At 35.2% G+C, this 14,589-nt stretch overlaps 1 protein-coding gene across 1 annotated transcript; it reads left to right on the plus strand.

Annotated features, from left to right (window-relative positions):
- On the plus strand, positions 1-3,545 carry LOC135072135 (uncharacterized). The gene is made up of 6 exons (XM_063966087.1): positions 1-744; positions 979-1,223; positions 1,445-1,498; positions 1,908-2,060; positions 2,532-2,618; positions 2,737-3,545. Exons 1-6 carry the CDS (start codon positions 644-646, stop codon positions 3,543-3,545), a joined length of 1,449 nt encoding a protein of 482 aa, XP_063822157.1. The 5' UTR covers positions 1-643.
- The last annotated feature ends 11,044 nt before the right edge of the window (positions 3,546-14,589 follow it).

Genomic DNA, 14,589 nt, shown 5'->3' on the forward strand with positions numbered 1-14,589 from the left:
AGTGGGTAGACACTTCTCATACAAAAACTAGTCTCTATATGTAGCAATTGATATACAACCTTATCCCTTAAGTAATAAAGTGCATTTTGGATTGATTTCACTATAGCAGGGGAACCCGCGGATCAATACCACCATACTAAAAATAATTGTTAGTGTCCTTATGTTGGTAGTATTGTTAGTTTGACAAATGGAAAAAAATGTCTGTCAATTGAGTTTGAGTTTTAAACCGGCGAATTGATTCGTGTGAAGTTATTTTCTCAGATTTGGTGCAATATTACTGTAAATAAACTTTTCTGTCGTTTACGTTGAGTTGATTAAGTTCCTCCGTATCGGGCGTGATAAAGTTTGCTGTTCAGTGTTATGTTTTTTGTGAGATAGAGACTCTTTTAAATAAGCTGTGTTTCAACTTCTACAGAAGTTTAAACTCTTATTTACTTTTCTGTTTAATGGGTATGTTATCTACTTACTTGAAATATTAGATCTATTACAAATCTATTTTTCATTAAAAACAACCCTATGTGATGAAAATGTAAATGTACTTTCAAAACTGGTAAATGCATGAACCAGGGCATTGACACTGGTTGGAGAGAAATTATAGGCTTTGTTTAATTAATACCTATTTCATTTTAGGCTTCTACTGATAATGGAGAGTAGAAACAACAAGAAGTGCGTTATTTGTAATAAGAGGCGAAGTCGTGGTGGATCACCCTTACTTTTGAGTAGGTTTCCTCTGGATTCTGACCGGTAAGTTTCTAATAACACTCATTTATTACAAGATAATTTTACTGATTGTGTAAACTTAAAGGCTGGGATTAATATTTTTAATCATACAGTAAATAACCATAACCAATTTTTAATTTCAGTATTTTGTTTCGTACTCTGTAAATGAATTGCATAACAATACTAAAAGAAATTAGTTGATGAATAAATTTCAGTTTGTTATTCTTTTTCTTTTCTAATAGGTATTTCTTATTTCAGTTGTCGAATGTGGGTTAAAAATGCTGGCATAGAAGACTTAGCATATGTACCTATTGAAAAGTTACACCAACTGAAGTTTGTTTGTGGTGGGCACTTCACTCCTGAATCCTTCAATGCCAAAGGAACTCGGCTGAAGAACTCAGCTATTCCAACACTGGAATTGAGCAATCCCATCTTGCCAGATGAAGTTTTGACAGAGTTTCCTCTTCATGTAAAAGACTCCAATAAAGAAAACCTCAAGACAGGTATGATGATGACTTCAATTATTTTTTTTAAATTTAATTTACTATCTATCAATTTTTCTGAATTATTTAGATGTCTTAATTAATTTTCTTTGGTTTCCAAAACAAACCAACCGATTGCAATTTAACAAGGTTCTTTCTTTGTAACCACAAACATGTGTTGTATGCTTATCAATAAATAATATATAATTTCAATTATTAATTATATCTATACTTTGTTACAGTTCTTTATGATCATTCATATTGCATTCCAAAGAAGTCAAATCCAGTTGAACGAGGTATGTTTATCTAAAATTATACTAATAATATAAAAAGGAAATATTTAATTGTTTGTTTGTATTTGATCGGCTCCGTAACTCGAAGCCAAGATAGCCTAAAGTGCGGGTTAGAACCCCACAGCTTGAATATTGTAGTAAACCCACTCGTAACACAATTTAGCTTAGAATGTGTGTTGAGTTAGAGGGACTTTAGTAATTTGTGTAATACAAATTCTTCAAAAAAAGTACCGGACCAATTTGAAAAATTTTAGGCAATCTACATTAATTAGCCAGGTCAGCTAGTTTAATAATATTTATAAGCTAGTAATTTTTAATGTGAGCAAGACATGTACTAGACTGATTGTACCCTAAAGTTGGGTAAGAACATGACATTTTATTACCCAATTCACATTTCATTATCTGCTTTCAGTTCCCCTTACAACTACAACCAAACAACTAAATTCAACATGTTTGGGAGCTGTGGATATACCAGATTCTGGTATTTCTGCGAAAACAACTTTTGAACCTCTTCCTTCTACTTCCAATGCACCAGAACATATGACCTATAAACCCATTACTCATGGTAAGTGTACAAACTAATTATTTACCTTCTAAAATATGCCTTCCCTCAAACTAAAGAATGCCACCCTGGATGCGTTCTGCAGTCTGCAGTCAGGTCAAAATGAACTTATATGTACAACATTCTAGGATTCTGTACATTTTATATTAATGCGATTTGACCGTGCGGATACGAACAAAGAACGCAAAGCACACGTGACTGATTGCCTTATCACGACCACTTACAGATTGTCTTGACATACCCGCAGACCGCATCCAGAATGCAGAACATTAAAACCTCTAAATGCCTTTAATTTAATATTATGTCATTATTATTGAAGGTGGGCCCACGCTTCATATTTTATGAGAAGAGCTATCATTATCCTGTCTTTGCATTTTTTTAAAACTTAATAATGATTGATTGATTTGGAAATAATATGTTTCATAAAACAACAAAATAAATTTTAAACTTATTTGCATATTTATAATATTTCAGATGATAAAAACATTTGCCATCAAGATGCACAGGCAGAAATATTAGTCCACAGTTATAAAAGACCTAAGAAAAACATTGAAATGAAAGGTAAGATAAAACATACCTAATTTAAAAAACTAAGTAAAATTGCTGATTAATTAACCAATATTCAATTCAATTTGCTTTAATGTTGTTTTTTTTACTAATGGAAATGTTTTTATTACAGACACTTCATCAACATTTACAATTAAAGAGAAGAGGCTTTGGCGACAGTTACAAAATGCAAAAAAAACAATAAGGAATATAGCGAAGTCAAGAGTGAATTTAGACAAGTTAGATTCGGAAGTGCTGACATCGTTAGTAAAGGATGTAGTGCAGAATAACAAAAAAAAGTCACAAGGAAAAAGGTGGACTTTAGCCAACAAAATATATGCTTTGGCTATATTTAAACGGTCCCCTAAAGCATACCGCTATATGCAAAAGCTGTTTACGCTACCAAGCACTAAAACGCTCCAAAGGATTTTAAAAAATATACCAATGGAGCCTGGTATAAATAAAAATATAATTGATATGTTAGAGGCAAAAGCATCAAGTATGCCAAAGGAAAATAAATATTGCTCGTTAATATTTGACGAGATGGCGTTAAAGAAACGGATAATTTATAACGAAATTGCTGATAAAGTGGATGGCTACGTGGATTATGGAGAGGGCGAGAACATGGGACGAGAAAAGAAAATTGCAGACCATGCGTTAGTGTTTATGATACAGGGTGCTAAACATAAATACAAACAATATATTGCGCACTATTTTGTGGAAGGCACAATATCAACAGCAAAACTGGCAAAAATTATATCGGACATCATCAAAAAATTAAAAGAAATCGGATTTATGGTTCTAACAACAGTTTGTGATCAGGGATCTACAAATATAGGAGCTCTTAACATGTTAAAAAGAAACTGTGGACAAGGCATAGATAGCAACTTTTTCTCTGTAAATAATGACAAAATTTTTATAATCTATGCAGTGGCGGATTAACGTATAAGCACTACAAGCACGTGCTTGGGGCCCCTGTTCTCCAGGGGCCCCAAGCATGAGAGGATGGAGGCGTTTCATTTCATACCTACATTTTATCGAGATTTAGCCTATGTTACTTGTAAGTAATGTAGTTTTCAAATGGTGAAAGAATTTTTAAAAACGGTCCAGTAGTTTTTGAGCCTATTCATTACAACCAAACAAACAAAGTTTTCCTCTTTATACTTAATATTATAGTGTAGATAAAGTAAAGTGCGTTTTCCCAAATATACAAGTGGCGTTTAAAGAAAGAAAGAAAGAAAAATTTATTACGATGAACATCACTTATACATGACAGAGAAAAAGACAGAAATGGCACATAAATATTACAAATTTCCTTGTAATATTTAAGCAATAGAGGGCCTACACAGGCTCTGTGCTTAAGGCCTCGGATACTCTTAATCCGCCCCTGAATCTATGACATCCCTCACTTGTTCAAATCATTACGAAACAATTTCTTTAAAAGTGGAAATATATGTCTTTCGATGGAAAAATTGCACAATGGAGGCATTTGGTAGTTGCAGAAGAACACAACAGAAATTTTTTAAATTTTAAAAAACTGAATAGTACCATTGTAAATCCAACATTCAAAACTAAGATGAGGGTGAAGTATGCTGCGCATGCTCTGAGTAATACCGTGGCAGCTATTTTAAAAATGATGGCATGGAAAGAAGTTTCTGATTGCAATGATACAGCATTTGTGATTGAACAGTTAGATAAACTATTTGATTGTACAAATGGTCCATCATCTTTAAATGACGTAAAGAAAGGGATCCGGGAAAATGTTTCCACATCAAGTAATCACATTGAGTCTTGGACCTTTTATACTGATAAGTTAAAAACCATAAAATTTATAACAGCAGAAAACACGATACTAAAAAATGTTAAATGCGTAAAGGGATATCAAATATCTATCAAATCCTTAAACGATATTTGGGAAAAGTTAAAGAATGAAGGGTTTAAATATATGAACCTTAGACAGTTTAACCAAGACTCTCTGGAAAACTTATTTGGAATCATTAGGCAACACAGTGTAACCAATAGAAATCCCACTATCACGCACTTTACTGCAGCGCTTAAAACAAGCATGGTTACTGGGCTGAAAGTGCCTCATAGCAGAAGTGCTAATTGTGAAGCAGACAACAATAAACATATGCTGGAATATAAAGACATTTTAAAAACTAATTTAAAAACAACAGAAATAAAAATTAATGTTCAAGATTCCACAGACACTGAATTTTATCCTGTGTTGTCTATCCCGGACCCTGAAAACTTAGAACAGCCTATTGAAAATTTGTGTAGCCTTGAAAACCAACCAGTAGTATATGTAAGCGGGTATTTAGCTGCCAAACTATTACAGAACAGTTCTTGTTTAATTTGTGAAGAGTGTTTGAGCGTGAAAACTCCTGTTGACAATGATTTGTACCTATGCATATATATCTCTTCGCGAATGGTGGCATGATAAAAAAAGTCTCGTTTATCCAACAATTCAATTATGTACCACCGTAAATGAAGCTAAACAATTTTATCATGACCATATTGCCGACCAGATATATATGGAAAATGTTGGAAAATTCATTTTCTTAATGTTGAGTACAAATTGTAATTTTAGTTGGTTTAAATGTCAACAACATAATAAAGAAATTTATGATAAGATGTTTAAAATATTAAGTTACCTTTTTCTAAGAAAAAGTTGTAAAATCATTAATGACAGCTTCATAAAAAGTGAAAACAATTTTGCTGACAAAAGTAAAAAAGCACAGCAACAAAGCATTGAAAAGTAATCTTGAGGCTGAGGTTCGATCAGCTGATAAGAAAATTAAAGATGTTTATAAATAAAAATCCTATTTTTTCTTAGAAAAAGTTGTGAAAATAAAAGTTTACAAAATTATCATTTCTGTACTTTGTTATAATTTTCAATAATTCCTCATGCCTACAACTGCTATGTCATGTTCAATACTTATTGTAATATACCTATTTTATTTCGAAATAAATAATTTACGTTACAAAACTTCGTTTTACTTACACATAGTATAAAATAAAAATAGTAATCATTAAAATATTGAAGGTTCCTATACTAGATATCGATATGCAATTACAACCCTAGCAAAGTATCGATAATCGATAAGTTATTACGAACGTCACTAATACTGTCAGAAAATAAGGCATTATGTTGGTAGCTCCGCCCGTAGTTTGTGCGGTTGGTAAAGATTTGCGGGTCGTTCTCTAAAATGCATATGTGTGCGTGAGCTCAAAAAATATCTATGGAGTGCCGTCTCTTACTCTTTTATGCTCTTTGTGGTTAGTTGGCATTTGGTAATTTGTCAAAAAAATTTGACATATCATCCACTTTCTTTTTATCAGTAGGCAAAGAAATCACACTCTATACATAGTTCGTGATAAAGCAAAATTATTTTGCTCGGCGCACATAGCTAATAACGTTATAATTATGGAGACGGCTTTATTTTTGTGTATCTTTATGGCCATGACCATAAGTGAGTGGCTCCATTCTGATAGTGAGTGATCAAACAAGTTAATTTAGCGATTCTATTCGCATGCACTGACGCACTTCTGCAGACTGAGCCTTAAACTTTAGAATTATGTAGTAATAATTACACTGGTCAACAAAAAATCAAAATGAAAATGGTGCCGAGATTCTGTTGATAGTTTATTATTAGGTGTGTATTAGTAATAATAAAAATATTTTTCTTTTTTTTTTCCTACGTGTAGTTTTGGATCTACCCTCAGTTTTAAAATTTAGCTTTAATCGGTACTTTGGTTGCACAGTTTGTAGTGTTATAGGTACATTTTTATAAATGCATTTATTTTAATATCATGTCTACATTGCCAAGAAGTTGTCTCAATAATCAAAATGTATTTCTGTTACATTGGTGGTGTGTACACAGTTAAAAAGTTCAAAAATTCAGGCCTGATTTTATTAAAAGTGCTTATTTTTCTTACTTTAAGTTGGAAATTGTGGTTGTATTCAAGCCGTGGATACCCAAAATTGTTTTTATAATCTGCTGTGAACACTTAAGGCAATGTTACAATGGTCAAAGAAGCCGTAACATGAAGTTCAGAGTGGAGAAAGTGAGGAAAGAACAAAAAAAAATCCTAGTTTGAGCATAATTAAAAAAAAATATTAATTTATTAAGTAATTTTTAATGGTCCATAAATAACAATATTAATAAAAGATACTGATTTCTTAAGTTCGATGGACTATTTGGAACGATTTGCATAGATTTTGTTAATTGAAATTACAATTTTTTTTTTCGGAAATCACTAGTCCAGTAACTACTCTGAAATTGTGAGACATGCCTTAAAAACTCAGGATGTCATAATTTTTATCAAAGAGCACTACCTCCACAGTCATCTTGACCAATGAGGATCATTTCGATTTTTAGCTGTGAATGCAGATTTATAGGGCTAAGAAATCCTTAATACACAGTCCAAAAATTTTTGTTCTACGACAAAAATTGACGAAGTTATGGCCAAATTACTAAAAAAGTTCACTGACCGCCCGGCGCGGGACCGTTGACGTCACTGTATCCGATCCGAACGCTGCCGGCGTACTGCGTGGATAGAAAATATTTTTTTCTAGCCAAACTATCAGTTTGAGAGAAAAACTTGTAATGACATAATATATTCTACTTTTACTTTTATTTATAATGTTGGTTGGAGAGGCTCCCGCTGAAAACCAGCGTCGGGGCACGCGTGCATGCACGCGTGGCTCGATTAATGCTGAGCGGGCGCCTTTTTGGCACAAAAATATGCGTGTATAGTTTTAAGTCCCTTTGTTCTGTTTTTTATTTTTTTTCCTTTTTTGTGTCAAATAAAGTTTTTCTTATTCTTATTCTTATTCTTTATTCATCAGAATAAAGTAAGCTATCGATAGGTAATTTTAAAAATAGAAATTGTGAAAAATAACGCAAAAAATCCATACGCTCATACGATTCAATGGAACGCAGAGACGCGATTGGGGTCTCCGCGGTGGTATATTTGGCGATTTATTCAAATAAAGTGTTCATAAGTGTTGTTAGAGTCATATCTTCTTCCAAGTAAAATATAAAAATGTATAAGTATTAATTTATTTACTTCTAACAATAAGGTATAGCTGAGGCAGATACACTCTGCCCAGTGCCGGATTAAGCCAGCGCGGGGCCTGTAGCAAATTTCTATCAAGGGGCCCTTGGTTTGCTTTAGGTTCTCAAGTTTAGGGTATTAAATGAAACAAAACTGTTACAAATGAACTTTTCTTGATTTAATGTGGGAAAATTTAGAGATAACACTTTCAATATCAAGTTCTTTAAGCAAATCATGCTCTATATTCAACAAAGTAAGATGATTAAGACGTTTTTGTCCCATTGTGTTCCTTAATTCATTTTTAATACGTTTTAATGTTGAAAAAGAACGTTCGCCACTGCAGTTAGTGATCATGAGAGACATGTAAATGCGCAAGGCAATTTCTAAGTTTGGAAAACACGATTCTAAAGAATTATTTATTAAAAGTTTATAAAATGATTAGTTTTTCAAACGTTGTTTGTAAAATGATCTTTTGTCATACATTTTTGTTAAATAATAGTAAACCTCATTTTTTAATTATCCGCTTTTTTACTTGAGACTCTAAAACACCTTGCTCATAATCTACCGTCACTAACTTTCAATAATCTCGAAAAATGATCGATATGATAATCGATTAAAAAGGTTGGCTATATTCACTCATAAAATGAATCTATATTTTATAATAAATCAACCAACTATAGTAGATTGGATCGTGACTGAATTAATAAAATTTAAATAGTTCGCCTGTTTTTTCGAAATATTGATATTATATTAAAATCGATTAAAAAAGTATAATCTCGGCTACCTACATAAACTCATAAAATAAATGTATACCTATAGAAAAAAAAATCTGGCCGCTTGAAGGGTAGAAATTTTAATGTGGTATCTATAGATGCTAGTCTAAATACAGTGTGAGTCACGTTAAAGTGTACATATGAAAATAGATTAAACTAGACCTATTTTTATCGACAAAAAAGAGGTCAAAAAATTTTTGCGATTTTTTTATATTTTTTATAGAATTTTTTTTCTTCCAATTACTTATTGTAAAGAAAACGTAATAACTTTTAAACTAAGCGGTATATCCTGAGCCCCGATTACGGTAATTTTTAACGTCAACAATCCAGACACGCTTCTCGATTCTGCGATACGATTGGTCGTTCAACAGCGTACGTCAGCTGTTTTGACCAATCGTATCGCAGAATCAGAAACGCGTCTGGATTGTAGACGTTAAAAGTTACCGTAATCGGGGCTCTGATAAAATAAAAACAGTAAAAATGCTAAACAACAGGCGATACTAAAAAATACATAAAATACTCAGAAAATGCCAACAAATAATAAAAAATTATACTTTTTGAAAAAAATCTGCTTTTATATTCGTGTTTTTTGGTTATTTGATAAATTTCTCCAAAAAATGCCCCTATAACAGGTGGTTTTTATTACTTTGTATCATTTTCTATCGTATTACCTTTGTTAAACCAAAAATCGCATGTCTCTATCCCTATCACAACATTTGCTATGATCGTTTGAACAAAGGCCTGCCACAACATTATTCTCCGCTACAGGTAGAGACAATTTTAATTTTAACTAAAATGCTTATTTTACCACAGAATAATAATAAGTACTACGTACAGAAGTTTTACTTCGCGAAGGTATTTAAAAAAATGTATGCTCAATGTCATTAACAATATGGTGTAATTTAGACTGTCTCAAGAGTCAAGCACCATTTTGTTGACAAACGTCAGTGATCGGCACTGCACCGAAGCTATAGGGCTGACTTCGGTAAAATGATGTGACGTGAGGTGCCAAACTGCGGAAAATGGCGGAGGAAATACATGATTTAGCATGAATTATCATGAATAATATTAACTACTTATTTACCTCTCAGTGTCTTGAGGCAACTTAAAAAAGTACATTCTGTGTTTTTATTATTATTTAGGCAGTTAAATACTGCACACTATTTAGTACACCATTTTCTTTATTTTCTTCCATCATACACAAGAATACGCGTGCGTGAGTCAATGTTCGCTCGTATGTGAGGCCTTGTCGAATAGTATCCTGTAGGTGGGCCATCGTGCGTGTTTTGTTTTCGATGTAAACTCGCGGAGATGAACAGGCCTGATTTTACTTCGAAATCTTTTGTTTTTATTTGAAATCTAACTTGTCTTTATCAAAATTACAAATCTAGAGCCATTTTCAGTTTCGTTGTTAACGAAGCGTTGAATGGCGCGCCCGGAGAGGCTTAGTTCAAACGATCATTGCAAACGTTGTGATAGGGATAGAGACATGCGATTTTTGGTTTTACGAAGGTAATACGATAGAGAATAATACAAAGTAATAAAAACCACCGGTTATATGGGGCATTTTTAGGAGAAATTTATCAAATAACCAAAAAAACACGATAAATTCGTGTTTTTTTGTTTTTTTTCAAAAAGCAGATTTTTTTCAAAAAGTATCATTTTTTATTATTTGTTGGCCTTTTTGTGTATTTCATGTATTTTTTTAGTATCGCCTGTTATTTAACTTTATTACTGTTTTTATTTTATCAGGATATACCGCTTAGTTTAAAAGTTATTACGTTTTCTTTACAATAAGTAATTGGAAGAAAAAAAATTCTATAAAAAATTTCAAAAATTTTTTGACCTCTTTTTTGTCGATAAAAATAGGTTTATTTTCACCTATTTTCATATGTACACTTTAACGTGACTCACACTGTACCTACCTATATCGATTATAATAAACATTATAGGCCAGTAGAATTACATTTTAAATCGGAAATAATTCCTACAAAAGATTTTATCGCTTTAATGGCTTCATTGGTTGCCCATTAAGACTCTCCTAGGTTTTCGACTTCGACGGAGTTGTGCTTAAGTGGTGGGGGGCCCCCGAAAGGGGCGCTTTTTAGGTTTTCCGGTTATATCGCGTAAAGGACTTATCGAAAACTGGTCTTCCTGACGGTTGAAGGGCATTTAATCCTGCATTAAATAAGACCAAATTCATACGTTTTGGACAAACCGTTCTCGTGCAAATGTTCGGCAAAGTAGGAAAAATCGTAACTCGTAAGCCTTGATAGGGTTACACTGGTTGAGGCGCTCCTTTTCAAGACTTGGAAGCCTGCGGGTAGCGAGCCATTGGACGTGGAGAGGGTTATACACATATTCTCTAATGCAGGATTAAATGCCCTTCAACCGTCAGGAAGACCACTTTTCGATAGGGTAAGTCCTTTACGCGGTATAACCGGAAAACCGAAAAAGCGCCCCTTTTGGGGGCCCCCACCACTTAAGCACAACTCCGTCGAAGTCGAAAACCTAGGAGAGTCTTTATTGGCAACTAATGAAGCCATTAAAGCACTAAAATCTTTAGTAGGAATTGTTTCAGATTTAATTCATTTTTGTATTTAATTCTACTGGCCTATTAGAGAACATTCACGTTAAAAAGTTCGTAAAATACCTAGGTACCTACTTATTTTTATGATTTAACGTGATGAAATCGAGTTTTAGATTTTCAAGTGAAAGTAATGCAAGATATTTTACACTCCTATCTAAATTAATCTTTTTTTATTTCGGTCAGACAGGCTTTGGAGCGCGGGGCCCCCAAATTCGCGGGGCCCGTAGCATTTGCTACTCTTGCTACGTGGCTAATCCGGCACTGACTCTGCCTAGGCTACAAGACATTTCTATGCAGATCATTTCGATCCTTTATTCGCATAATATCAGATTCTCAAAATATCAGATTCTTAAAATATAAGATTATCAAAATAGCAGAATCTCAATATAACCGAAATTGGACACTCAACGTATTACCTATACAAGGTGACCAGAAAGTAGAAGTCAAGCCGAAATGAACATGTTATCTACTTTAAATAAATATGAAGAATGCTAATTTAATTACTAAGAAGATTTTTATGTAGGTAGTTAAATAACATGATTTATGCACAAAATACAGGGTGTTTGGCGGAAGGTTAGACAAACTTCGTGGGTGTATAGGTCTTCTTCTTAGTCGGGCACTCTTGTCAGAGTGGTCGTGGTTGCGCTGACGAGGTACATGGAGGAAAAATAGGCGACCGTAAGTTTCAAAGTGTTCCAAGCGCATGGGACTTTTGTTGGAATTGGTTCATCTTAAAACACCTCCATAGTCGATAGCTGTTCATTTTCAGGATCATTATGCATAGATCCTTAATTCGTCAACTGTCACAATTTTAAAAGCGGCTTTTAAAGCTTTTTAAACGTATTTATCAAACATTTCAAGGGACTAAATGACACAAGCGTCCTATTGAGCGTTTGAAAATTTTTGTGACATCCAGCGAGAAAAAAACGTATTAACCATAATATAGTCATACAATATTTTATTACTGCTAGTGGAATAAATGCCTAGGATTATCTCAATCCTACGATATATCACATGACGAGGTTTCTCTTCAATTTTTCTGACATCAATGTTTTCCGCCACTATTAGTCATTTTGAACGACTTTCGCAAAGTTCACTGGTGAGCCAATGACATAAAATATTATACTTCTTAAACTATCGTTTTACAATGATAAAGGACAGATCTTTATCACCAAAAGTGAAATTTATCTGACCGCTTCAGTTTTGTATTGATTAACCACGTCGAAAGTCATAATAAATCTTCGCGCGAAAATTTCCGCAAGTCAATTCCATGTTTTTGAAGTCAAGATAATTTTCAATTCAATGTTAATAATACAAAACGTGCTCAAATAATAAAAAGTTTTGAATAAGGTTGTAGTCAAACTTTTCATTAAATGTATCAGATGTCGTCTAACAACACGTTATGTTGTCGAGGCTCACAACTTAAATAGTGCCCTAGTAGTACATAGCTTTAGGGTCAAACTAAAGCGCGAAGTTTGTCTAACCTTCCGCCAAACACCCTGTATAATTTATGCTCATGATTGCCGCTGCATTTATTTTTAAATCTATGGGGATTTTTTTTGTTTTCAATAAGTGTTTGTAATTATTTAAAAATAAATTTGATTTAATAAGTCAATGTTGTCTTGATTGTACTTTGGCTATTTTGAGAATCTGCTATTTTGATAATCTGATATTTTAATTTAAGAATCTGATATTTTGAGAATCTGATATTATGCGAATAAAGGATTTCGATGTACACGCAATACCTACCTGTTATTTAGTTTTTCTGAGTTAAACCTACGTACCTACCTATCTATTCGCCGTTCCCATGGGCGGACCAGCTGCTGCAGGAAAGGACAGCTGCTCCCTCCTGGAAATCTATTTAATCTTAGCCTAGAAGCTGGGTATGACTCCCCCGCCCCCCTCCTCTCCCCAGGTCATAAGCTGGGCATGACTTCCCCCTCGGCCAGAAGTTGGGTATGATTTACCCCCCCCCCCCCCCCCCCCGGCCCGAAACTGGGTATGACTTGACCCCTCCCTCACCCCCAGGCCAGAAGCTGGGTAAGGCTTGCCCCTCCCCCCAGGCCATAAGCATAAGCTGGATATGACTCCCCATCGGCCAGAAGCTGGGTATGACACCCCCCCCCATGCCAGAAAAGCCAGAAACTGGGTATGACTTGACCCCCCCCCCTCCCCCCAGGCCAGAAGCTGGGTAAGGCTAGCCCCTCCTCCCTGCCCATAAGCATAAGCTGGGTATGACTCCCCCTCGGCCAGAAGCTGGGTATTACATACCCCCCCCCCCCAGCCCATAGAAACTGGTTATGACTTGACCCCCCCCCCCTCCCCCAGGCCAGAAGCTGGGTATTAAATACCCCCCCTCCCCCCAGGCTAGAAACTGGGTAAGGCTAGCCCCTCCCCCCAGCCCATAGAAACTGGTTATGACTTGACCCCCCCCCCCTCCCCCAGGCCAGAAGCTGGGTAAGGCTAGCTCCTCCCCCAGCCCATAAGCATAAGCTGGGTATGACTCCCCCTAGGCCAGAAGCTGGGTATTACATACCCCCCCTCCCCCCAGGCTAGAAACTGGGTAAGGCTAGCCCCTCCCCCCCGCCCATAGAAACTGGTTATGACTTGACCCCCCCCCCCCCCCCCCCCCCCTCCCCCAGGCCAGAAGCTGGGTAAGGCTAGCCCCTTCCCCCAGTCCATAAGCATAAGCTAGGTATGACTCCCCCTCGGCCAGAAGCTGGGTATGACTTACCCCCCCCCCCCCCCAGGCCAGAAACTGGGCATGACTTGCCTCTCCCCCCAGGCTATAAGCTGGGTATGACTTATCCCCCCCAGGCCAGAAACTGGGTATTAGCATCATAAATTATGTATTATTATATTATGTTCAATACAAACAATCATTAAGTTACACTCACCCCAACCGCGTCTCCGCATTGCATCGAATCCTATGAAAATGTGGTTTTTGGACATAGCGATACTTAATTTTCAAAATTTTTATTTTTTAAAATTACTGGTCGATAGGTTACTTTATTTTGATGAATAAATGTTATTAAAAGTTTTTTTCTAAAACTGATGGTTTAGCTGGAAAAAAATATTTTCCATCCCAATAGTACGCCGGCTGCGCTCGATTCGGATATAATGACGTCACGCGGCCCTGCGTACGTTGACTTTTAGCGGCAAAAACGGCCTATGTTTATTACTTAATATCTTCGTAAGTAATGGTCCGATTTGGATAATTCAAAAAGATATATCTTTCTTATGTCTTAAAGATTAACGTAGATACTAGTTTTATTGAATTTTCTACAACAGTACTGATCCTCATTCCCAGAGAATCTTGTGTCACTATAGCATGCTATAGCTAAGAATAGGGAGAGCGTTGCTATCAAGACCTAAAAACCATTGGAAGAGAGGTACCAAGGCAGATGGGATCGGTATATGATGGCTGATTACTGCTGGAGGATGTAACGTGATAGTTCCATTACACCCCATTCACAAAAGTCGTGGAAAATAAAGTTTTTAAGCTTTTCAAAATATTATAAACGCTGATTTTGGTGAAATTTTGTATTTTTCTATACACGTC

The sequence above is a fragment of the Ostrinia nubilalis genome, chromosome 5 (assembly GCF_963855985.1).
Source record: "Ostrinia nubilalis chromosome 5, ilOstNubi1.1, whole genome shotgun sequence".
In the NCBI taxonomy this organism is placed as follows: Eukaryota; Metazoa; Arthropoda; class Insecta; order Lepidoptera; family Crambidae; genus Ostrinia; species Ostrinia nubilalis.